The 25133-nt window shown below is 43.6% G+C and overlaps 1 protein-coding gene across 1 annotated transcript in view; it reads left to right on the forward strand.

Moving 5' to 3' along the window:
• The window catches only part of LOC142768983 (uncharacterized), a 125893-nt gene that overhangs the window by 43380 nt on the left and 57380 nt on the right, over positions 1-25133 (forward strand). Inside the window, exons 3-4 of the mRNA XM_075871665.1 lie at positions 11306-11523; positions 12588-12641. Coding sequence (XP_075727780.1) covers positions 11323-11523; positions 12588-12641 — 255 coding nt within the window. The 5' untranslated portion in view covers positions 11306-11322. The remainder of the gene's footprint in view (positions 1-11305; positions 11524-12587; positions 12642-25133) is intronic.

Below are 25133 nucleotides of genomic sequence, written 5' to 3' on the forward strand. Positions count from 1 at the left end.
CAGCTCTCCGCACACGGATTCAACGAACGAACGAAACTGTCGCGATGTACATCGAAGACATGTCCCGCCTTTTCAAGCGAGCTGATCCTGGCATGACGGAAGACAAGAAAGTGCGCCACCTCATGCACGGGGTAAAGCAAGAATTGTTCGCGGGACTCATCCGCAATCCGCCCCGTACTGTTGCTGAGTTTCGGTCGGAAGCAACAACCATCGAAACGACGCTTCAGCAGAGAGCCCGACAGTACAACCGCGACGTAGCCGGTGCATCCGCAGGAGTCTACTCAGCAGGCGTCGTGGATAATCTTGACACATTGCGCGAGCTCGTCCGGTCTGTTGTCAGGGAAGAATTAAGGAAACTGCAGTCACCTGATGTCACCCCCGAGCTGTCTCTTGCTGAAGTTGTCCGAGACGAAATTCGACAGGCCATGCGGGAGCCGCGGAGTGATGTGCCGGCGACACGACGGGCGGTAACGTACTCCGAGGTGCTCAGGCGACCTACTCTGCACTGTTCGCCGATCGAGACACCAAGTACTTATGTGCAGACAATGCGCAGCCCGCCTGAAATCGTAGAGGCAACACGCACTCCACCTCGTGCGAGAGAGATGATGCCACGGAAGAGCGATGTGTGGCGAGATGCCACACGTAGGCCCTTGTGTTTCCACTGTGGAGAGGCTGGCCACCTGTACCGATTCTGCCGATATCGTCAAGCTGGTCTTAGGGGATTCGCCATCAATGCACCGTGTCCGCGAAACGGCGAAAGACCTTCCGAGATTGAAGAATACCTATGCTCACGTCGGGAATTTGACCCGCCTCGTCGTCATCAACCACGCTCACCATCCCCTATGCGCTACCGCTCGTCTAGCCCACGTCCCTTCCCAAGCACGTCTAGGCAGCGTTCGCCTAGCCCAAATCCGGGAAACTGAAGAGGGCGACCTGTGGAGGCGAGGCCGCTGGCGACTTGGGATGTGAAGATCCTCCACTGCGGTACGAGCCTGATAACGACGACTGTTTCCAGGTAAAGGAGTGCAGTACAGAGAAAATTACTTCAGACTTGCCGTTGGTGATTGACGGACTAGAGCTCAATGCTTTGATCGATACTGGTGCGGATTATTCTGTGATAAGTTACGAATTAGCGAAGCGACTCAAGAAAGTTCTGACCGAATGGGGTGGACCTCAAGTACGTACTGCAGGTGGTCACCTCATAACCCCTTCCGGCCGATGTACCGCAAGGGTCATGATACGGGGCTTCACTTACGTCGGTGACTTTGTCGTCCTGCCTGTGTGCTCGAGGGAAGTGATACTGGGAATGGATTTCCTACAAGCTAATGGTGCGATTATCAATTTACAGAGGTCGAGCGTGTCCTTTTCGACGGAGCAAGCTTTAAAGGTAGCACGATCAGATGAACGATGTACCACTCCACTGCGCGTCGTCGACGATGATGTGACTGTACCGCCACGGAGCAGTATAATGGTTCTCGTGCATAATGATGCATTCAGCGACTACGAGGGTGTGGCGGAGAGCAACGTGGATGTTTTCTTGAAAAGAGGCGTTTGTGTGGCACGAGGGATTATCCAGCTGCGAAACGGGTGCACAGACATCCTCTTGACGAATTTCGGTAACGAATTCCAGCACATCGCAAAAGGGACGGCAATAGCGTTTCTTCATGAGTTCTGTGAAGTGACAGAAATATGCAGTCTTGAAACGACGTCACCGAATGTGAAACTTCCATCTGATGCCTGCGACACAATATACGTAAATCCTAATCTTTCAGAGATTCAACGTCAACAGCTATACGACCTCGTGCGGGAATTTGGCAGCTGTTTCTCCAACAGTTCAAAGGTACGGCGCACGAGCATTACAAAACACAGGATCATAACGGACGAGACAACCAGGCCGGTATGCCAACACCCGTATCGTGTTTCCCCTAAGGAAAGGGAAGTCATCAAGAAGCAGGTACGAGAAATGCTTGAAGATGATGTTATCCAGCCTTCTAACAGCCCGTGGTCATCTCCCGTGGTGCTTGTCAAGAAGAAGGATAACACGCTACGGTTTTGTGTCGACTACAGGAAACTGAATGCTGTGACTAAACGGGATGTATATCCCCTTCCACGCATCGACGACACGTTAGATCGACTTCGGTGTGCCAAGTTCTTCTCATCACTAGATCTGAAAAGTGGATACTGGCAGATCGAGGTTGATGAACGTGATCGCGAAAAGACTGCTTTTGTTACCCCGGACGGACTTTACGAATTTAAGGCTCTCCCGTTTGGTCTCTGTTGTGCGCCGGCAACGTTCCAACGCATGATGGACACTGTGCTTTCCGGATTGAAGTGGCAGTGTTGCCTAGTGTACCTAGACGACGTGGTCATCTTCGCGGCTACATTTGAGGAGCACATCAAGCGCCTTCGGTCAGTGTTAGAGGCAATCCGTTCGGCAGATTTGACAATCAAGCCAGAGAAATGCCGATTAGCTTTCGAAGAGCTTCGTTTTCTTGGGCATGTCGTCAGCGCCCAAGGTGTTCGCCCTGATCCTGATAAGACGGCCGCCGTCGCAAGGTTTCCGGTGCCAACAGACAAAAAGTCAGTACGGAGATTTCTAGGTCTATGTGCGTACTATAGACGATTTGTGAGAAATTTTTCAAAGATCGCAGAACCCTTAACGAGACTTACGAGAGAAGATGTGCCTTTCCAGTGGCAAAACGAGCAACAAAGCGCCTTCAACGAATTGAGAAAGAGGTTAGAAAACCCCCCGATTCTTTCTCACTTTGATGAGACAGCCGACACGGAAATACACACAGATGCCAGTAACATCGGCCTTGGATGCGTTCTAATACAGTGGCAGAAAGGTGAAGAAAAAGTGATAGCTTATGCCAGTCGGACTCTAACAAAAGCAGAGACAAACTATTCGGCCACGGAAAAAGAATGCCTTGCCGTCGTCTGGGCCATCAGTAAATTTCGGCCGTACCTATATGGTAGACCATTCAAGGCAGTCAGCGATCACCATGCGCTTTGCTGGCTGGCGAACATAAAGGAACCATCTGGACGACTAGCAAGGTGGAGCCTCAGACTGCAAGAATACGATATAACCGTCGTATACCGATCTGGCAAAAAACATACCGATGCCGACTGTTTGTCACGGGCTCCTACAGACACACCACTATCAGAAGAAGACGACTTTCCGTTCGTAGGAATTGTCGAGACCACTCAAATAGCCGAACTCCAACGTACAGACAAAGAATTACTCCCGCTTATCGAACACCTGCAAGGAATTGACGTACAAGTACCCCGTATATTTTCTCGAAGCCTCGCATTGTTCTGCCTCCGAGGAAACGTTCTCTACAAGAGAAACTTCAAGCCCAACCGCGAAAAGTTCCTGCTTGTCGTTCCAGCAACTATGCGACAAGAAATACTTCGAGCGTGTCACGATGAGCCCACATCTGGACATTTGGGTGTGACGCGAACGCTTGCAAGGATCAGTCTCCATTATTATTGGCCCAAGCTACTAGCTTCAGTGCAACACTACGTCAAAACATGCCGCGAGTGCCAAAGACGAAAAACACCACGTTCTAAACCAGCGGGCCTTCTACAACCTATAGATCCACCGAAAGCGCCTTTCCGCCAAGTTGGAATGGACCTCCTTGGACCCTTCCCGACATCTTTACTCGGCAAGAAATGGATCGTTGTGGCCACTGATTATTTAACTAGATACGCCGAAACAGACTCTTTGGAACGAGGAACGGCAGCAGAAGTGGCCCAATTCTTCGTACACAAAATAGTCCTGCGACATGGCGCTCCAACGGTTGTAATCACCGATCGCGGAACGGCTTTCACGGCGCAACTTTTGAAGTGCCTGCTCAACATGACTCACACTGTTCATAGGAAAACCACTGCATATCATCCTCAATGCAATGGCCTGACCGAACGCCTTAACAGAACTTTAGCGGACATGATATCCATGTATGTGGATGTCGAGCACAAAAAGTGGGACGAAATTTTACCATACGTCACTTTCGCCTACAATACGGCTGTGCAAGAGACCACCAAAATCACCCCATTTGAACTAGTTTACGGTCGTGCTGTTACCACAACACTGGATGCTATGTTACCAATAGACCAAGATGACTACCCCCCCGATCTTGACGACTTTCTACAAAGAGCGGAAGAAGCCCGCCAGTTAGCAAGATACCGAATACGCCACCAACACCGCATCGATGCCGACCGCTACAACCGAGGAAGACTTGACACGCGATATGACGTTGGCGACAAAGTGTGGATATGGACTCCAGTACGACGACGAGGCCTCTCCGAAAAACTCATTTCACGGTATTTTGGCCCCTACGAGATCGTACAGCGACACAATGACCTCGTCTACGAAGTCAAGCCTGCAGGCCACCTGCATTCGAGGCGACGCAATCCCACGGAGCGTGTACACATTGTACGGATGAAACCGTACTACGACCGATTCCAAACCTAGCCACCCCAATACCTTGACGTACTGCAACCTCATTTTTACAAACTTGCACACACAAAAAAAAAAAAAAACAGCCTCATCGCAAGCATCGGGGCGATGCCGCTTGAGAGGGGGGATAATGCCACGAGGAATTGTTAAGGCGCAGTACAACGCAGACGTTGTTAAAAGAGGAACGCTGACGGCATCGCTACGACTCATGAAGCCCGCCGGAAGGCACGAGCCGGCCCAGCCTGTGCACGAGCTGCTACCGAGCAGCGGAAAAGAAGAGAAGAAGAGGACGACGAGCGTTCGCTGCTTTCTCCCAGCTACTGTGTAGTTCTTTTGGCTTTGGGCACAAGTTCGCCCTTATTAAACCTTGTAAATAGGACGTCCCGGTTGTGAGGTTGTTATATCCGTTACAATATATATATATATATATATATATATATATATATATATATATATATATATATATATATATACATATATATTTATATATATATATATTTATATATACATAGGGAAGAAGTGTATACCTAAGGGCTCGTTTTCCGTGTTTTTACACAATAAAAATGAGATCTAACAGACAATAATGCCAAGAAGAGTAGAGGGGAGATATTAGACCAAACTGTGATGTAAATATGAAGAAAAGTGGGTGATCAAAAGATAGCTTGCCGTGGGTCCTGCCCACGAATCATGCCCTCGGCTAGTTATCTCTTCACCCACTTTTCTTCATATTTACATTACTATTTGGTCTAATACTTTCCCCTATACTTTCCTTGGCATTATTGTCTGTTAGATCTCATTATTATTGTGTAAAAACACGGAAAAACGAGCCCTTAGGTAAACAATTCTTTCCTCATTCATTAACGAGGATCTCGTACTGGCAGACTTAGTGTCTTTAGGTTGTACACGAGGGAATATTAGTCAGCTGCCTACTTGTAACAAGTTCACGTGCTACCTGACGCCAAACAGGCTCAAAAAGAGTGTGCCACACTCGCCGCCATGGCTACTGGTGGCGCTGACTGACACTCCCATGCTAAATTCACATATAATCCGTACAAAGTGCCCGGGGGGACAGCTGTCGTGGTAGCTCAGTGGTAGAACATCGAACGCGTCATTCGAAGGTCGCAGGTTCGGGGTTCGGATCCTGCCCACGGCAAGTTATCTTTTCACGAACTTTTCTTCATATTTACATCCCAATTTGGCATAAAATCTGCGCTATATATATATATATATGTATATATATATATATATATATATATATATATATATATATATATATATATATATATATATATATATATATATATATATATATATATATATATATATATATATATATATATATATATATATATATATATATATATATACAGCGCATGCCGACGCCGGCGGTGAAATCAAGCCTAAAGTGTCCATATAATTCCTAACGCAATAAAACACTTCAGTTAGCGTTGGTTGAATAGGACTCCGTTTTTCGGAATAAAGTTTACCAGAGAGTGCCATTTATCCATGATTCCATCTTTTTTCCTAGGTGTTTTTGTTATGGGTCATGGAATATGCATGATTGAGAATATACAGTTCAGTAGGGTTTTCACAATAAAAAAGTTGTTGGTATCACCTGTTCACCTCATTTTTGTACCCGCCTCCATTTGGGCTAATTTCAATGTGTTAAAAAGGCCCTGCAAATCTCTTGTAGTATTGTTAGCAAACACTGGCGATCGGTAGTCAGGCATCCTACGGACAAACGAGAGAATTCTGATAGCACAACGTCTGACCTGGAGTTTATTATAATTTTCCATATATTCTGAAAATTGTTCCTTCTTTTTGGTACAAATGATGTGATGTGCCAAATGACCACGTCATATAACCGAATTCTTGGTTATGCATAGTGCACAGTTATCAGGGCCATCTTGAGCCACCAAGTGCCCACGCGCGTGCTCGCCATTACACTGAAAGTAAGCAGCACGATCTTAAAAAAAAATTGCTCAAAATATTGAAGCATGCATCACGTAGCTTCTGTCAACAATGTCATCCCTGCCTGCTTAGCATTTAGTGCATTTGTCGGGACAATTGATAAAATAGTTAAAGTGGGCCACAGATCACTGTAACTCCGCTCGTGCATCTTGAAGTTGAAAAAAAAATTGTGGCATTCGATTTGTGAGGTCGCAAACTCTTTTTATCATTGTTAGTTTATTGCACACTGCTTAAGAGGAACACTTTCAATGTAGGACTAGATGGAGACAAGCGAAAGCTTTCAACTGAGTTCATTGGACAGACACGTAATGCTTTTATGCAATCGCGTTTGATGGTTACAAGAAAAGGTTTACAAAAATTAATCATAAAAATTTTTATATAGTTATATTCAACTTTTATTTATCAATTTTTATTCATAATTACCCTCAGGGCGAGACACATTATAGAGGGGAGTGGTACGATTAAAAGAAACACAATATAAACGTTGTTCTGTAAATACGATGTTAGCTAAAAAAGTAACACTAGAAGTTGTATCTACACAGGCGAGAATCAGACAGTTGGTGGGAAAGCATATTAACATAGTAAAAACAAGTAATAGGAGCAGATTTAACTAACCAAAGCAGAATGAGACAGTATGCCAAGATAAGAATAAGATCATTCTTTAGTTGCATTACAGTACACTTGAGTATAAAACGTCATGAAAATGAGAATGACGGACAATGGACGTGATTGATCCTGGAAGAGTATTCAAGTCTTGTGAGTTTCGGTGAATGAATGAGTCATAACATGTGCGAGTTGAAGATCCCAAGCTTCCCACCTTTTGGGAATGATCAGAATGATAGGAGATGTATGATGGAGGGAGAATAACGTTATCGTGCAGGGTGTGACTGTAATATATTTTCTGCAAAAAACATCTGCGGACGAATTCGCGGTGACAGACAAGTTACGGAAGCTTTAGAGAGTCTTTGAATGTTAGTGATACTTGCCGGGCGACTGTAGTTGCCAAGGATAAGGCGGACAGGATTATTCTGCAATAGCTCAACAGCAGAGGTTAGTACACTAGTGGATAAGTCCTAAATGGATGCTGCATATTCTAGTTTACTTTGTCTTGAGGTTTAGTGAAGGAGGAGTTTTAAGGGGACAGAGCCAGAAGGAAAGTTGTGTTGGATATAACCTAACGAATGGTTAGCATTACTGATAATTTTCTTAATGTGAACAAACCAGGTGAAAGTGTTAGTTATGTGAATACCTAGGTAGCGATAGGATATTACGTATTTAGGAGCGGAGTTATACAGCATATAAGTAGTGTAGGAAGAAGATGCGCGGGAAACGCCTAAGACTTGACATTTTGTAGGGTTTACTTCAACTAGCCAGGTTTCACACAGTTGAATACAAAGTTAAAATGACTAGTCATGCCGAGGTAATACGCACCAATGACACAATTTGATTGACGGGTGTAGATACATCCTTTCTTTGTGCGTCAGTGCCAAAGGAGCCGTACTGGCGCAGTCATCTTCCAAACCAATTATCTCGTATGCCTCAATTATTTCGCGCGTATTCTGATTATTGTGCCTAGCCCTCACCTCAGTTTCACCGAAATCTGGCTGGCATTCGCAATCTCGCCAAGCTATTCGACGATTACTTAAAAGTAAAAATTCATGACGTGGACAATTTAAATGCGCATTTTTTCAATGATTCATGTTCTCACAATCATGAACTTATCGGCGAGCAACTATTTCCAATATAGCAAATAAACCTTTCTTGAAGATTGTCATGAATGTTTGTGATTTTATGTTACTGCAATCAATCGTTTCCCGAATACAAACACATCACCGTCGTTGTTCCGAGTGGCAACTGACGGGTCGTACTGCCAAGCGGGTGTACAATAGTCCCCTTGCCGGCATAATGTTGGGAGCAGCTCAGAGGCAGCATTGCGTGATGCTATTAAAAGAAAGAAAAAAAGCTATCCAAGCAGCTCACGTGCGCCTAGCTTCACTTGTCCCATTTCCCCCACATAGAAATTTCTGCTGAAGTTTTAAGTTTCTTTTTTATGCTTTTACAATATGCTTGTGAATATCTAGATTACCTTGTCAAATAGTTTCTCATCACTTTTTTCATTTTTATGTGCACAGCTCTGCAGCGTGCAACCTTCCCGCTCAAACAATGAGCAAGCTTCTCATTTATTTGAGAGTCTTTCCGCATTCCTAGGTGGATTACTATGATATGTGTAGCATCGCGCTCCATTAACTCCTTATCACCTTGACACGTGTTCGTTCCGATTGGTATTACAGTAGTCGCTAAAGCTAGGCTTCCATTACGCAGCCAGTGTAGTTACGTCGTCTTCCATTACGTCGCCTGCATTTTATGTATGCGTAATATATTCTTGAAAACAATCCACAATTCGTCTTAAGGTAATGCATCATCCACGCTTTTATCGGGTGCATAATCGGGAGTCATGCCACGATCTGCATCGTGAATAACTAGATCCTCCTGTCAGATAGTGTCTCACCACGTTCTTCGTTGTGATGTGCACAGCTCTGCAGGGTACAACATACCCATTCGAATAATTAGCAAGCTGCTAATTGAGTTGAGTTTCTTCCCGCATTGTTAGGTGCATTCCTATGATATGTGTAGCATCGTGCCCTATTAACTTCTCGTCACCTTGACACGTGTTCGTTCAAATAGGTATCACACAAGTCACTAGACCTAGGCTTCGATTACGCAGCAAGGGTAGTTAATTCGCCTTCATTTTATGTCTTTGTAATGTCTTCTTGAAAACAATTCACAATTCATCCTGAAGTAATGCATCATCTACGCCTTTATCGGGCACATAATGAACACCGTATTCTAAACTGGAGTAATGCCAAGATGCCGATCGTGGTATGACTATTAGTAAAAAGTGATTGTACTTATGTTCACCATATGGACAGGCGGCTCTGTTATACGAAGTAAAAAACCCAGAAACAAAACCACCACCACATGATAAAGATAGCAGAAGGAATACATTGTTCGTTAATACCAGCCGAACTAATGAATGTCCATACGTGATGTGCAATTTAGAGTACTTTATTACTACGTAGCTGCGGTAAGTAAAGTGCTCTTTATGCCTGTAAAAAGGAGTGACCAACCGCAAGGCTGTCTATTTCATTCTCATATTAATGATTGTTTGTTGACGGTGTGCTCAGTCTCTTTCATTTTTAACATTTTTTCGCCCGATGAAAAGGAACAAAACAAAAAAAAAAGGTTGATTCCTGACGCACCCACTATAGCGATCTCTGTGTTCAATGCACTCTTTGAAACGCGGTTTGCAATGGTCCCCAGTTTTTCCCTCAGTTGCGCAATAAAGTGAAATGTATCTGTATTTTAGAACGAAATTTTTCCTTTCCATCGATGGTCAAAGCGGTGGGAGTGGTTTCGAATAGTGTGCACACGTAACCAGTTCATATTCCGACATAACCTAGTTAATTGCGTTAGGCGTAGTCAGTTCGCTCGTCATGCCGTATGGGTGTCATTTATTTACACGTACTAGCGCCTAATCTGAGCTGTAGCAAGAATTATACGTTATATGTTGCTAGAGAATACAAATAATTAAAACGCAAAAATATACAAGCTTCGAAGCCTGTATGCTCGTAACAAAACAATAATGAAGATATAGTAAGAAAAGACCCGTTCGTGGCTGTACGCAGAAAATTTTTTATTTTTGTGTTTTTATGCAGTTATCCATTGACGATGTGGGTTATATTTAAGGTTGGGTTATACAATAATTATTACAGTATGATTGTAAATGTTGCTTAAAGGTCTAGCACAAGTGAGCGCAGCCGTCAGGTGACAAGCATCGTCTTGTCTCCCTGGGTCTCCACGCGCTCTCATCTCCCACGCGTACTTGGCTTCGTCGAGAAGAGGAAGTAGACGCTCACTCGCGTGCCCTTATCTCGCGGCGAGGAGAATCATGTGGCTTGCGTGGCCTTTGGCTTTCACTGAAACAATTCTATTCTAGTTACCGGGCACAAAAAGGTCACTGCAATTGTTGCACAGTCTCCGTTTGTGAAAAGAGAGCATTTTTCCGACACAGTGAAGTGACAACTCAGTCGCTTATTTGTGTTCATCTGTTCCTGCGAGCACGTTTAATGCGTTATTTGTGCACAAGAAACGCGGGGCACGGTTCGATCTACTTGCCGTTGTGCGCGTGACCTTTCAATTTGTTGCTCTCTCGTTTACCTTTGCGGCAAGGCCGTGACTTTTTGTAGTAGTATGACAGTCGTGTTTCGGTGGATGCTGTATAGTGATAACTTAATTCTGACCTTGTTTCAATAAATGCTGCACGCAGTGGCCACGCAACGGTTCTTTCAACCACATTTGACTGTATAAAGTATCGCCGTCTTTGCGAATCATCACATGAATTTTATTCTTTAGCGCATTTGGCGAGTTGAGACAAGCAGTAGGGAAGCGAAAGGTAACCGCGCATGATGTGCTGATGGGCGTGACGACGAGGCCTTAGGGAAGAAAACAGATGATGACACGAGATGATAGCTCTTCGCGGCACTCTTCTAATCACACCACTTGCCCTCCGCATTACTTGAAAGTTTTTTTGCCATGAGGATAAACGGTGTTCTTGAGATGGCAAGCCAATTGGTTGAGGCTTCTCACGCAGCCTTGCGTTCGATATTTGAAATGCTTTAGCAGTCTGTTGTTCAATGTAGCTGAAGATTTTTCTACGCGTTGATGTGAAAGCATTGTCGTGTTCAAATAGTGTTCATGTAAAAGATGACGCGATTTAGCTGAGTTCGCCATGGCATGGCTCAACTTTAGCAATATTTTCTGGTGCAGACACTTGTGTGTGTTGATGTCTGAAAATTATTATTATGGTGACTGCAGGTTTCAAAAACAAGAGTATGGTTGCAGTTAACAGTTCACTGCTGATCGCTTGGCTGCTAATGAGCTTTTGTAAAGAAAGCTTCGAAGTTGGAGGATGGATAGAAGACCGATCTCACAACCTGAATCTGTACAGTCACCTAGCGGAGTTTGCCTACGCGGATCAAAAGACCCGCAACACCCGAGGCATGCATTTTCGCGTAACGCAAGCGAGGTGGAAGGTAAGTTTTCCAAGCGCGTAAAGCTAAAATCTTCGCCATGCATGAAGTTGTCATCTTTAGAGAAAGCCCACACCTCATAGTACTAGTATATGCAGAGTATTCAATCCATCATGCAGCGCCATTTCAAGAAGAGGAATGGTGTTACGTGAAGGACACTTTGATCGTATTTTTGCCAGAATAATTTTGTAGCATCTACTAGATTTTTCGCGGATATTAAATAATATTTTCTTTGTATATCTCTAAATATGCTCACCTAATTAGCAAAATGTCACTCAGGAAGTCGTGTGCATGTTGAAATTTCATCCGTATGCGCCGCTGAATAAAGTACCAACTGGGGAATAACTTTTTTGTTAATTAAACAACGCCTGATAGCACTTCTATCGGCAAAAGAAAGCTAAGCCTTTTTGATGCTTACTGAAAGCATGATCCTTCAATACTATTTCAGGTCATGAAACTTCCTCGTCACTCTGTATGAGAGCTTTAAATGGCACGGAAAAATGCCTCGGCACAACCTTCGTTTAGAGGCCGCGTTTCTTCGTCCCTCCAGTTTGACCCAGCATACCACAGGTGTGGCTGCCACGAGCCGAACGTTTTCTCGCGAGCTTTCTACCTGTGATTGATTTTTATAGCCCTCTATCGTTTTTCTGGTCTTTCCCTACGGGGAACGCACCCCAGATATTACTAATACCCAGCCTTTGAAAAGTTATGGTAGTTTTTATTTTCTATAGTGTAAAAAAATAAATAGTCAAGTAGAAGTGAACTAAAAAAAGAGATTCATATGCAATCTTTGTTTAACGTTGCAATTTATTGACAGAGAAGAACCCATGAGGCCCAATGGGAACATTGTGATTGGCTTTTTTTTTTTCGTTATCATTTGACTTAACTAGGTTTTGTTCAACAAAAAAACCAAGCCCTTGATCAACTAGGTTTTATTTTCGTTTTGTTGTGCACTGCTTAGATGTTCATTAACTGTTTAGGCACAACACCTGTTACTTGCTGACATGCAACAACTTCAAAATACTCACATATGTGGTTCTTTTTATTGACTTTTTCTCTCCACACAGTATACGGAAGGAATGAGGTACAATATTGGATTTATTGTCTACAACGAAAACACGGTACGTGAAAATACACTGCAAGCACTGTAACTTGAAAGAATAAATGTGGGATTTGCTACGTTGGTCTTTGTTGCTTGCATAATTGAATGTTGCTGTTACTACGCAAGAAGGAACGTCTTTGTTTCCTTAAGCTTGTGGACTAAAGTTGCAATACCTCCCTTTTCTTAAAACATTCACAATACTGATATGCGTCGATGTACAACGCTTTACACTATTATTGTTTTTATTTATTGCTTTGTTTTTTTTCTTTTTGTCGGAGCCTGAAATAAGATTTTTGAAACCTCTTACTTCTATCTGTTAGCTTTCGCAGCCTTTTCGTTAAAGTAATATATAATGAAAATAGCTATTGTTTTAACGTGTAAGAAATACAAGTGAAAGGCCACAATATCAAAATCGGGTCACGTAAACTGTATTTCAGTTGCCTCTGTGACTCCTTCCTTGTCCCCCTATGGTTGGATTTGCATAAACCACAAGTTGCAGTAACCAGTCATCGCCGTATGACGAACACGAATTGTATGTCAATGCACGATTATGAAGCAACGGATACCAGCTCAACGACATACCCTTTCACTAAAGTAGACTGTTTGAATGAATGGAAGAATGAGAAACAAAGTTTTCTGTGTACACATTTATTTTGCGTGTGTATGTGTGCGCACTTTTCGCATATAAATGTAAATATGGCTAGGTGTAGAAGAATGTTCAAGCCCGTAGCCGAAGTCGAAGTTTTTAGCCTCTCTAAAATGATTGTAGCGAATGCATGTTGGACCACTCGCTGTCAGGACACGCGTGCATGGTGTTGGATGTCAACCAATCAACAAAATACAAAAATGTTTTATGACGTTCCAAATTTTGTACGGGGCGATCGATGTAGCCTGTGCAATCTTTAATCCGAACAGTGCCTTTCGGCGATGAGTACTGCCATATTCAAGGTTAGAAGCGCACGTTTGGTGCTTTAGGCTCACTCAAGTACATTGTACCATCAAGTTAAGCTTCCTCACAAAGAGAAAAAAAATGGAGAAATGTCGACTATTTGGGAGACTGTGAAAATAGTAAACCTGGTGGCCTTTCCCTTCTTCCGTACATCCTCCTTTTGTTCAGTTCTATTACTCACCTAGTTGCGTTGCAGCGTAGCTTGCATATGCAAATATCTTTCTTTTTTTATCTTTCGGCCTCTAGTGATTTTTTTTCCTTCTTCTCTATGTCTATTATTCACTATCTACGTTTTCCTTTCTATATATTCTTTTCTCAATGTCTCACTTATAGCACTGTAATAATATTGACACGCTTATTAGCCGGCTGGGCGACAGCAGGAGAACGAAGCGCTAAGCATGAGCAGCAGCTTCTGAATTTCCGAGAATGCAGTTATTGAAGCGTCTGAAGTTATTCACTCTCTGAAGATAGGTTTTAGGCTGACGATGGAAACTGTGCTAAGCTTTGCTGGCTCTCTTTTGGGGCACCACTAAAGGAACGTATTCATTGTGGTGTGCTAATTTTGTTCAGGCTACTGAACGTATTCCGCTGTAAATCTGCACTCAAGTGAATACTGTTGCGTAACATTGATAAGTGGTTTAACACAAACTCTGAATGGTTCGGTGAAGAAAACACAGTGGTTTGTTGATGTCAAAATCTGAAATATTCACGTTTTCTTTTCGTTCTCTTTTTCTCTCTCTCTCTCTCTCTGAGGTTCTCGCAACATTATTTGTTCTTTATTTCATTCATAAACTTTCTTGCAATGCTCATAGAAAAAAAAATTGGGCTACGCCTTGTCGGTCGATCCTCCCCAGTGGGTATAAGTTTTTAATTAAAGGAAATAAATCAAGTCAATTTTCGCGGTTCTTGGACGATCCACCAGGTTGGGTGTAGGCCACAGATGTTCTACTGTTTTCTATTTTACTGTTGTGTTCTTCTATGTGATTGTAGCTTTGCCCATCTTCATCTCAAGCAAGTTTTGTGTCGTAATATTTTCACGTGGAGACGCTGGTTCCGGAGTTCGACTTCCACGACCATGTTACTCGCTGTCATCGTTCATTGGCGAGGTGACAGTGTAGTTCTGATTAACTCTATTTGCGCTCGCGTGTCAGCTCAGTGGCACGACGCCTGCCTTTCCACCATGTGTGCTCGAGCATTGATTGGTGGCACGCCAGGTATTTCCATTTCACGTTACCTCTTTCTTCTCTTCTTCTCAGTTTCTCTTCTCCTCTCTTTTTTTTTCTTGCCTCCCGGAAGCACATTGCTATGCGACGTGTGACGAAGTTTTTAATTGTTGAGGTTTTATCTGTGAACACTCAGCTGCCTGCCTGCAATGTAAACTGCTTCGCTGCCATAAATCGGCGACACGGGAAGAACACAGCAGCAAAGTCCGTGCACAAAACACCTTGAACCAGTTGCCCGCCCAGCGAGATGGCGATTACCCCAAACCTAAGATTTTGGCTTGCCGGTGTGCTTCACCACTGAAGAGCGGCAATTGTGCGCTTCCACAGCATTGGCATGAGCGGAATGTCACATTCAGCATTTCACAGCTTCTTGAACGCTGATGGGCTCGTTCAGTAACTGACATTTCATACGAAGCTTGCCACCATCGTGTCCACCTTCACAGAATGGCCCCCTTCACAAAATTGAATGGCTTGTCCTAGTTATCTTTCTTGTTCTTTTTTCTCTCTCTGCCTATAAAGTGTACTCCCCCATGCATCTGATCATGACGCGTTGGGAAGCGTATGTATCTACACGTTTTGTTTTGTTTTTATTTTTCTATAAAGAACGAACTCTGCCCTATTAGTTGAGGTACATCGAATAGTAGACAGTGAAAAGAAATGCGCTTTGTCACGTGTAACTTCTCTCTGTCTTTTCTTTAGAGTAAATAACTGCTTTACTTTTATTGACAGCTAAACATTTTGTTTTTGTTTTATTTCGCAGATGACTGAAAAGTGTATCGCCGTAATTCAGCTGCCTCCACCTAGTAGAGCTGACTTAACAATGATCGTAACCAAGTTTTGGTGCAGGCGTATACCGTGAAATTAGGTGAATCTTCAAAGGCTTACTCTGGAATAAAATATTATGTTTTGGGTTTACACCTACCATGACTACCCTGAATTATACTCATTTTAGCTTTTTTGCACTCAAAAACATCCATATTCAGCGTGGCATAGGGCTCACTTGTCCAAAATTCACAGAAATTTTACTCAAACTGAAATTTTCTTCAGTCAATAAACTTACAGTAATAAGTAAGCGCTCATGTGTGTATAACACAAGTAGTATCACTTGGTCATGCTTGCGTTTTAATTTATTGCTAATCTAAACTTACTGCTGATACTTACTACTACTGCTGAATCTACTTACTGCTGAAGATAGAAGAACGTTTTCTTACCTGGACTCACTTAGACTCGCATATTGGTCTGAACGTCATGAAATAACGGAGGCTCTGTAGGCTGGTTAACTGTAGGGTATATCCGAAGTCTTCATAGGCACACAGAAGACGACTGGGTTGAGAAACATGGCGCAAAGTTGTAACACACATTGCTGCAGGTTAGCGCTGTAGGTTGTTAAGCGTTTCTCTTTTGTTTGCCCGTTCAATTGCTGCGCTACAACAACGTTCGAAGAATTACTTTGGCCAAGCCAACTTGTGCAGTGTGTTCACGATCGTGCATACTGAGATGAGGTTTTTTAAAAGGACGACATATGAAAGAGCACGCAAAGAGTACTTGCTCGTATGCAAAGTAACGTAATTTAGGCTCACTTTTTTAGCGTTCAATAGACAGCGGCATAGGTGAGACATCATACACCTATGTGCCTATGAAGAGCAAATAAACCGTTGACCTAAACTGTAAATATTAGAAACGAACCAGCCTCGTGCTAAACACTGTAGCTGAGTCAAACTACAAAGGAACACAAGTTATAAAAATGTAAAGGGTCCAGTTACCGAAAGGCTACGCAGTCTAGTACGATTAGGTCCCAACAGAGTAGATGCTAGTTTTTATTTTGCTTTTGATTTGAAAGGAAAACAAGTGTGGGAATAACTAAGTTGTATAGATGTTGATGCTCTTTGGCTGCCATGTGTGCCTACACTGCAGAGGTTCGCCAATACTTCAAAGGAAAAACGGGACAGTTCATGTGGCATCAAAATTCAATACCTTTCAGAGTATCCAACTGGTTAAACTTCAACGCCGTTTTGCCCTGGCGCAACAATCTAGAGAGAGCGAAATGAGTTTGTTAAAAATTTGAAAATTGAGGAGCTTTATTGAGGCTGCACCGGGGGCAGTGCAAAGTTCCTGTTTCTCAGGAGATTTTAAGGCTGATGGGTTCTTGCAATGTTGATTCTGGATGTCGTAGCTACTTGATACAGCTTCCTACGATTGATGTCCCATGTACATTAAGGAAAGAGGAGAAGGGATGGACGGCAAACACCTCGTTTGGAAAACTTCTGTTCAGAAAAGAGCCAGTGTCCGTCACCATCTCGAAGCCTCTCGTAAACTTCTTTTGTATTCGAGCACACTGATCTGACCCTAATAATAACACACCACTTTTCGTCGTCTACACAGCTTTCAACATTTCAGCGCCCCCTCAAAGGTGCCGAACGACACACAAAAAAACACATTGGTTCGGAGTACACAATGTGCATCAGTCTTAGTACGAGTTCTATGCCAGTCATGGAGGAATCGCCGGGGTTTCAGCGCCGTAAGCTGTCGAATAAAGATGTCTTTGTCGGTAGAATGGAACAGAATACGAAGTTTCGCGACTCATATGAAAAACGCGTTGATGTCAGGCAACCTTTCATTTCGGCCCACCAAGCGCGAGCTGTCCTCGCGGGCTCACACTTTCTTCTCCTATTTCTTGACATACACATTCATCTATATCTAAGATTTTTATGGACAACGTGCTGGATCAATAAAGTTGATTTGTTCTTTGAATCTGTCGTTGAACTATCTCTTAACATAGCTGATACATTTCGCATTGTGTGACGAAGGCATCTCGCGAAACAGCTTTCGGGAGGTGAAAAACCTGCCAACATGCTTGTTGGTTCCTTATACAAGCTGACTTTTTTAGAGAGCAAAATGTGCACATTGAAACACATCGCTTAACGCCGACTGCCTCAATGACTTGTGTAGTAAAATAATTGTTGCTTCCTTGGATTTTTGTGTTCGCTAAAGAGTCCAGCATTATTCGTGCTACTGGGTCTACTGTATACTATTCAGTTTGTACTCTTCAGCGCTGATACTTTTGACAAACTGTCATAGAGTATTTTTACTGATGAGTAAGGTCAGTTCACTGAATGGGAGAGAAAACTTTTGCTCCTGCAGGGCGCACTTAGCGTGTAGCGGGCGTCTCATTCGTACGTAGAGACCAATAGGGAGTACCTGGCGGCTGTTTCGTGGGCCTTCTGGACAGCCCATTTCTGGTTGGCGAAAAGTGAACTTCTGAGGGACCTCCCCCACTTGTTTCAGCTAGAGTCGGGAGTCTTATTTATTTCGAGATATCATAAGCACTCACAACACCTCGTTCAACAGTTGACCTTCATGTCATTACTCCTCCAAAACAAGATCATGTTCACCACAGGGTCGTAACTAAGCCAAACGTTTCGTCCTCACCTCTACACCTGAACACAAGTGACCTGCAGGCTGTGAGTTAGGCAAAAAAAGTGTAGACCAACAAATGCGAGAACATTCACAGATAGTCGCGTCTCATCCCGTCTCATCTCTTGTTTTCGGGATGACGTCAAATCACGTTGCCACCTTTTCTTTTTGCCTACATATGAACTCATGCTCGTCGTTGATGCTGGCAGGATTTTAAGTGTTCTGCTACGAAACACATAACAGAAGCTCCTATTGGCTTTGTAAAGAAAAGAAAGAAAACTTAAAATTACGTTATGTGATACAAAGAAAGAAGCAAAGAAGGATAAAAGAACGAACGGAAGAAACAAGGAACGAATAAGCGAAACGAAAATAAGAAAGAGGAACAAATAAATAATAAATAAATAGATAAATACATGAAGAATGGTGGGTCAGTCACACACAAGAGAAGCTTTGTTGACCCCATTTCTGTGATAGGGTCATCATTCCTAGGTTCTCTTCAATTATTCTTGGTTGGGCTTATCAGGATTGAACTTTAACACACTCTCTGATTACGTTTTTATTTTTGATGCTCACAGCTGTGACGAGTGTGTGTCTTTGACATAGCTAGAGTGCTAGTAAAATAAATGATCTGAAATTTTTTGGTCTTTATATATTGTTCTCAGTTTCAATGCAACCCTTTTTTTACATGGTAGCACCTTACAATGTGAAGCCGTTCTCATGCCCCCCCTAAGTGATATTTCACCTAAGTCCAGTATCATTCGGGCAGCGATTGCCTGCATTTGTGCTACATTTTGTATCAGCATAGAGCATTGTTGGGCATATTTTTCAATGCCTTTTGTTACATTATCTATGCTTGTATCGAGGACATTGTGAACACTTTGGCTACTAATACCGTCTTGACGTCGAATCGTAAAATACTATTCAATATTTCCTACCATGGCCACGTTCCAACCCAACTCTTTCTGGATAGTTCGATAAAGAAGAAATCTAGCAAAACAACAAGCAGCATAAGGTAAGGTAGCAACATCATTACATCACTATCATGAATCAGAGGGAGATGAAAAATCGTGTATTGACGGCATGCAACTCAGAATAGCGTCAGTTAGCGTAAATGTGTGGTAAGCACTTTCGTGTTGCCTAGTAATATATATTCTTCGGATACTGAAAACGTGGCAGCAGCTTTGTGTTTTGGTAATAAAACTTCATGTATAATCAGCAAGCGCATAGATACTAACTAATCCTAGAGTTCTAAAGCAGCTATGGAAGATCGGCGTACGGAAAAGACGGTGCTCAAAACTGAGGTGTCATTTATCGCAATCTCTTGGACTACACCTGTGAACTTTTTTGTACTGTGAGCAGATTCCCCACTCCAAATTCATCCAAAAAATTTTCAAAATTCAATAAGTAACCGATCATTCCAAAGACATTTGATCTAGGAAAGCAAACAATCATACTCTTCTGTGCGGATGCGCTTGCTCCCAGATTCTCTTCACCCTCCGGTGGCACCGGCTGCACTTCACAATATTTTTCCGCGTTTCTCTGGGATACCCCGCAGAATATTGAGTCATTTTGTTTCACTTGCGCAACTTGTAGAGAGGAAGGTTTGAATTAACGTGGTCAAGATGTCGTAACAACTGAAATAAGTGTTTATTGCAGGATCATTATCAGGTTCTAGGAGACATGTAAATGCGGCATCCGAACTAAAAAAAACTCTATTGAGCGTTTATTGACACAGCAATTCCATTTGGGACGTCATCACGTAATGCCTTACCCTAACCACGCCTTCATGTTCTACCGTAAGCGCAGTTTTGTGCCGTGGTCTTCACACTCAACGAGACTTTTTCGCCTTGCGAGTATCATCGGGTACTACCGACAATAATGGTGTAATGGTTCACGTTAAAGAACCACAGGTAGTCGAATTTTCCGGAGCCTTCCACTACAGTGTATCTCATAATCATATGGTGGTTTTGGGAAGTTAAACGCCACATATCAGTCAATAAATCAGTAGTTGTGTATAAACAAAAATTTCCTCGCCGTTAGATATTCGACGAAGGTATGGTTTATGACCGAGTCGTTTTGTGCCGTTCGCTAAGTACCCGAAGAAGTGAAAATTCGTAGGTTCATATCCCGCTGACGCAACTGTTTCTTGTATAAAAAACTGAAACAATTTTCTGCTCTAGAAAAACTGACACGAATGGATACGAAGAGGAAGCCTATTTTTAGTCTATTTCTTTGCCACCTGTCTGTGTGTGTTTTGTAACGTCCCATGCATACTACGTCTTATAAACAGAAACGTCATGTATATAATACGTCAGGGGAACCATGGTAGACCTCACCTTCAAATATTCTCGTGTTCCTAAGAGCATAAAAATGAAAAGATTATTAAGCCAATATTACCATCTGAGCTTTTGAATCTGGTAAATCTGACAGAATGACTTTGTCAGCTCGCCTGAAACAATTTCGGTTCTACGGTGAACTGGCAATGTTGTGTGCAGCCTCCACAAAAAAAAATTGCCCGCAGCTTCCCTCGGGGGAACACTGAGGAGGATGCGGAGCATATAATTGGTTAACGGGGTGTTAAAGTGCGACTTACTTGGGTCGATGGCTAAATTGGTTAACGTGGTTGTGAAATGGGGTGTTAAATTGCGACTTACTTGGGTCGATGGCTAAATTGGTTAACGTGGTTGTAGGAGGGGGTGTTAAATGAGTGAACACGTACACACGTATGCGAAAGGGTGGCGCTGGTCGAAGGGACGTCGATCATTGTGTTTGTGGATTCGTTGGAATTCATTTCACCGCGTCCTTGGACGTCGACGCGCTGTACAAACCAACCGACGAGCGGCAACTGAGCGAGCGAGCGCCGACCTTGAGTATATATACAGCTCGACGGCGCATGCACTGTCAGCTGTTGAATGTTCTCGAAGCGCGACGCCACATGCGCGTCCACTGGAGAATCAGGAGAATTGTAGATGTCGAACGCGGTGTGTAGAGGAGGAAGGGTGCACAGATGGTGGAGGAGTGAAGCACGCGCGGTGTGTAGAGGAGGAAGGGATGCACAGATGGTGGAAGAGTGGGCGACGGCGCGACGGCGCATGCGCGCGCGTCAGCTGTCGAATGTTCGAGAAGCGGTGCGGACGGCGCGGACGGCGCACTACAAGGCGCGAGTATAAGATGCTTCCGCATCTAAAAAAATCAGTGCCAGTCTGCAATGTCTTGCGAACTTTGAAATCCACCAAACTTTTATTCAACAAAAATCTAACGTTCTTTTTTTAACGCACAGTCGTACACGTTAGTTTTAAACTGTACTTTTTCGTCTACTTTTGCTATCATGCATGGTATTTATCTTTTTCCTCTGAACGTCACACAGGCTCCCCTAGGTCACCAACCCTCCTTTGTTGACAAGGCATCACGTTCATCACAGGTGCCATTTCAGTGGTGTTGCCTGCGCTCTACAAAACTGACTTCAGAACTTCTTGTTTGTGGGCTTTTTTCACCACATGCGGTCTTGTGCAAGAAGCTCTCGAACCTTGCAATCCCTTTCGCATAAGAAAAAAATCTTCAAAGCTTTTTTTTTTCAGTGTGCTTGTGAAATGAACACGCTTGTCGGGCCTTTTCACGGCTACCTTGCGTTTTTCATATTCTGCGGTGGAATACTAGCGTTCAATGAGTACGAAAAGGTCTGTTTGGCCAAGAAGATGATTAGCTGGAAACCAGCCTGACTTTCCATGGTAAGCGTAGCACGGGCTACTTATCAAAAGAGCGGTATGTATGAGAATGATTGCGATGGCTAAGAGCAGCTTCAAAAGAACATTTTCAATTCCTTGGGAAGTCTGAATAAAGCGGAACGAATGCCTTGATGTTCCTTGTGGCTCTTTTAGTCATACTATTCGCTTCAGTGCAATATGAGGCTGTGAAACGTAGTTCTGTATTTCGCTCTTTCACTCATTCCATGAAACGTTCAGCTCTGAAAGCGGGCCCGTCGCCAGCTACGATAAAATTGGCATTATTGAAGATTTACCGATTGAGGAGTGATATGACATTGTTACTCTCTACTTTATCTGTCTCATATACCACCATTCGTGCACATTTGTCGATAGCCACCGAGTACAAATTTTCATAGAGCCGTTGTGTAGCGAGAACCTGTAAGACATAACATATCCAAAGAGGGATAGCGCCAACAACGGCAGCGAAAATTCCAGCTTGAGAGCAAGCGGGAGGCAGATGGCTGCGCTTCTCGGAGGAGCTTCCTAATTTTTCATTAGACTTAACTAGCGCTGCTATCGCTCAGCCACCATTAATGTTATGGGTAGTATGTAGGCATAAAGTGGCAGCTGCAAGCACAGGAGTGAGTTGACAATGCGGAACAGGGGAGAGGCCTATCTCCTGCAGTAGGCACGATGATGTAGCCACACGTAGCATTTGGGCTTGCGGCTTTGAATGAACTTGTAGACGTGTTTCTTGTCGCACTGTGGCTATTCTTTCGGATTTAGGTTTGAGAAGCCTTATACGTGAAAGTGATTTAGTGGTACTGCTGAGTGTTTACTGAATTTCGTAGGCCACACAGAGCCAAACGGAAGGTGAAGAAAAAAGCTTAAGCCAACCCGTGTTTGCCAACCAATATCTGCACTGACTGAAATGTCACGCACTTCAGCTATCAGATACATGACATATTTCCCGCCAGAGCATCGTCTATAACACTTTAGCTGCCCTATATGTTCACCGGCTCCTTTCCATGTGGGGACCAAAGTTTGGCTAACACCAACTACCACCAACCATCAAGATAGATTTAGAACGTGCATAATAGAAGACAGTCAAGCGATATGCTGGTCATAAGGATACGCTTGTAACTTGCAGCATGAAAACCACCCGCTATAGAGCCGCGGTCCTGCATTGAGCCCGCAGTTCCTAGCAAACACGTCGAGCTTCGAGCGAGGGAGCGAACAACCTAAACAGAACGTGTGATTTTAGCCAAGTTTCATCAATTCACGAAGAACAGCTACAATAGGCAAGCTGAAGCCTCAGCTGGCTTCATTGTATTGTAGTATGCCAACGCGATTGGTGCGTCAACTTTCGTAATAATGACTGATGGTGTTTAACGTCACAAAACCACATGATTACGAAGGCCACCTCAGCAGAGGGCTCCAGAAATTACGACCACCTGAAGGCATTTCACGTGCATCAAATTCTAAAGTATACAAGGGTTTCAACCATTGCAACTTTCATGAGTTGTGTGACTAAGGCACCTAAAGGTTGACTGCGAGCTGCAAGGGATGTAATATAAAGTATCACATAGCCACTTCGGATTGACTCTAGAAATGGTTACCAGTCAGTCACATGGGCTCATACTGAAATGATGACTGCGTTGAGATATTGATACACAAGATAAAAGATTCGCAATGCGGGGACCTTAGATAAGGCACATCCTTGTTCAGTTGGCACAGCAGGAGCACGTCATTGCTTAAAGGGACTGTCTACCGCTTGAATTGTTCTTATTTTGGGGGAAATGAAAAGATTGTCCATGAGATCGGCGGCAACGAGCATGTTTCCGACCCATAAAAAAGGAATTAGAATTTCGAATTCACGTTGAAAGTTTACAAAAAATAACTGCTAGCGTCACTCAACAGTGATGTGGTCAATGTACTGCTTGGACTAGAAATCATCCCAGATATGTTTATTTTGCATAAAATAAACTTGTATGACTTGAAATTGTATTTCACGCACTTGAGGCTGCTTTGAGATTCCAAAAGGTGCCCTGTGGCGCAGGCGGCTGTGTGTTTGCTTGCCTGCATGCCAACGGTGGAGAAACGTGAGTACTGCGTCAGCCGCCGCTCATAAGGACAACAAAAATGTGTGCGTGCTATAAACGATAACTAAGGAATCTGTTTAATTAATAAGCAATTTTTGTTGAAGCCTGTAAAAAAGCGCGCAGTTTCGGATTTAAGAGCGAACCTCTTTAAGCATTTGGTCGTGCGTCCTCGACGTATGTAGCAGTAGTAGTAGGTAGAAACCTCTCATTTAGTCCTTGGAATGTGCGCTGCATTGCGGTGCTTGTATATGACGAATAAAATGTCACGGGCATAGAAAGGTACCTCAGGCACGGGTGCAGAAATGACACAGACGGAATGAAGAGGACGATGTTGTTGTGGGGCTGTGTCTGAACTGCCCTCTTTTCCAGCATCCTTGCATACTGTATGCAGTGTTAGCCCACCCGGCGTTCACTTAATAAACACTCCCCGTTACACATATTTGGTGGAGGTGCTGGGTAACATTCCGACTCTGGATATCTGTAGCGGACGTTAGCTTCGTCCAGCCACGACGCCTGAAGGCAGTGTGCCGTTCGTTCAGTCTATGCCTGCTCGGTCACCTTGGATTCCTTCCCATCTTTTCGATTAGGGTACATTTTGCGGCACCGACACAACTGACGTTGACGAGTGGCTCGCCTTATACGAGTGCCTCAGAAAGCAATACAGGTGGGATGAGACACCTACATTGGCCAACATCTTCTTTTACCTGCGAGGTACTGCACGCGCCTGGTACGAGACGCACGAGGAAGACCTGACGTGTTGGGACGTGTGCAAGCAGAAGCTCCGTGACTTGTTCGGCTGGTCAGTTGCTCGAAAAATGGCAGCCAAGCAGGAACTTGCGTCACGGGTTGAATCTTCCACCGAGTTGAGGTCGCCTATATCCAAGACGTGCTTGCCTTGTGTCGGAAGGCCGAGAAAGACAAGACCGAAATAGACAAGGTCATCAATGTGTTGAAAGGCATAGCCGACGATGCCTTCAACATTCTGATATTCAAGAACTGTACCACCATTGACTCAATTGCTCATGATTGTCGGTGGTTCGAACAAGCCAAAAGCAAGAGAATCACTCAACATTTTTCCCGACATCCGAACACCACTGCAACTTCTTCCTGCGAGAATTC

This window comes from Rhipicephalus microplus, chromosome 8, assembly GCF_043290135.1.
Source record: "Rhipicephalus microplus isolate Deutch F79 chromosome 8, USDA_Rmic, whole genome shotgun sequence".
Taxonomy (NCBI): Eukaryota; Metazoa; Arthropoda; class Arachnida; order Ixodida; family Ixodidae; genus Rhipicephalus; species Rhipicephalus microplus.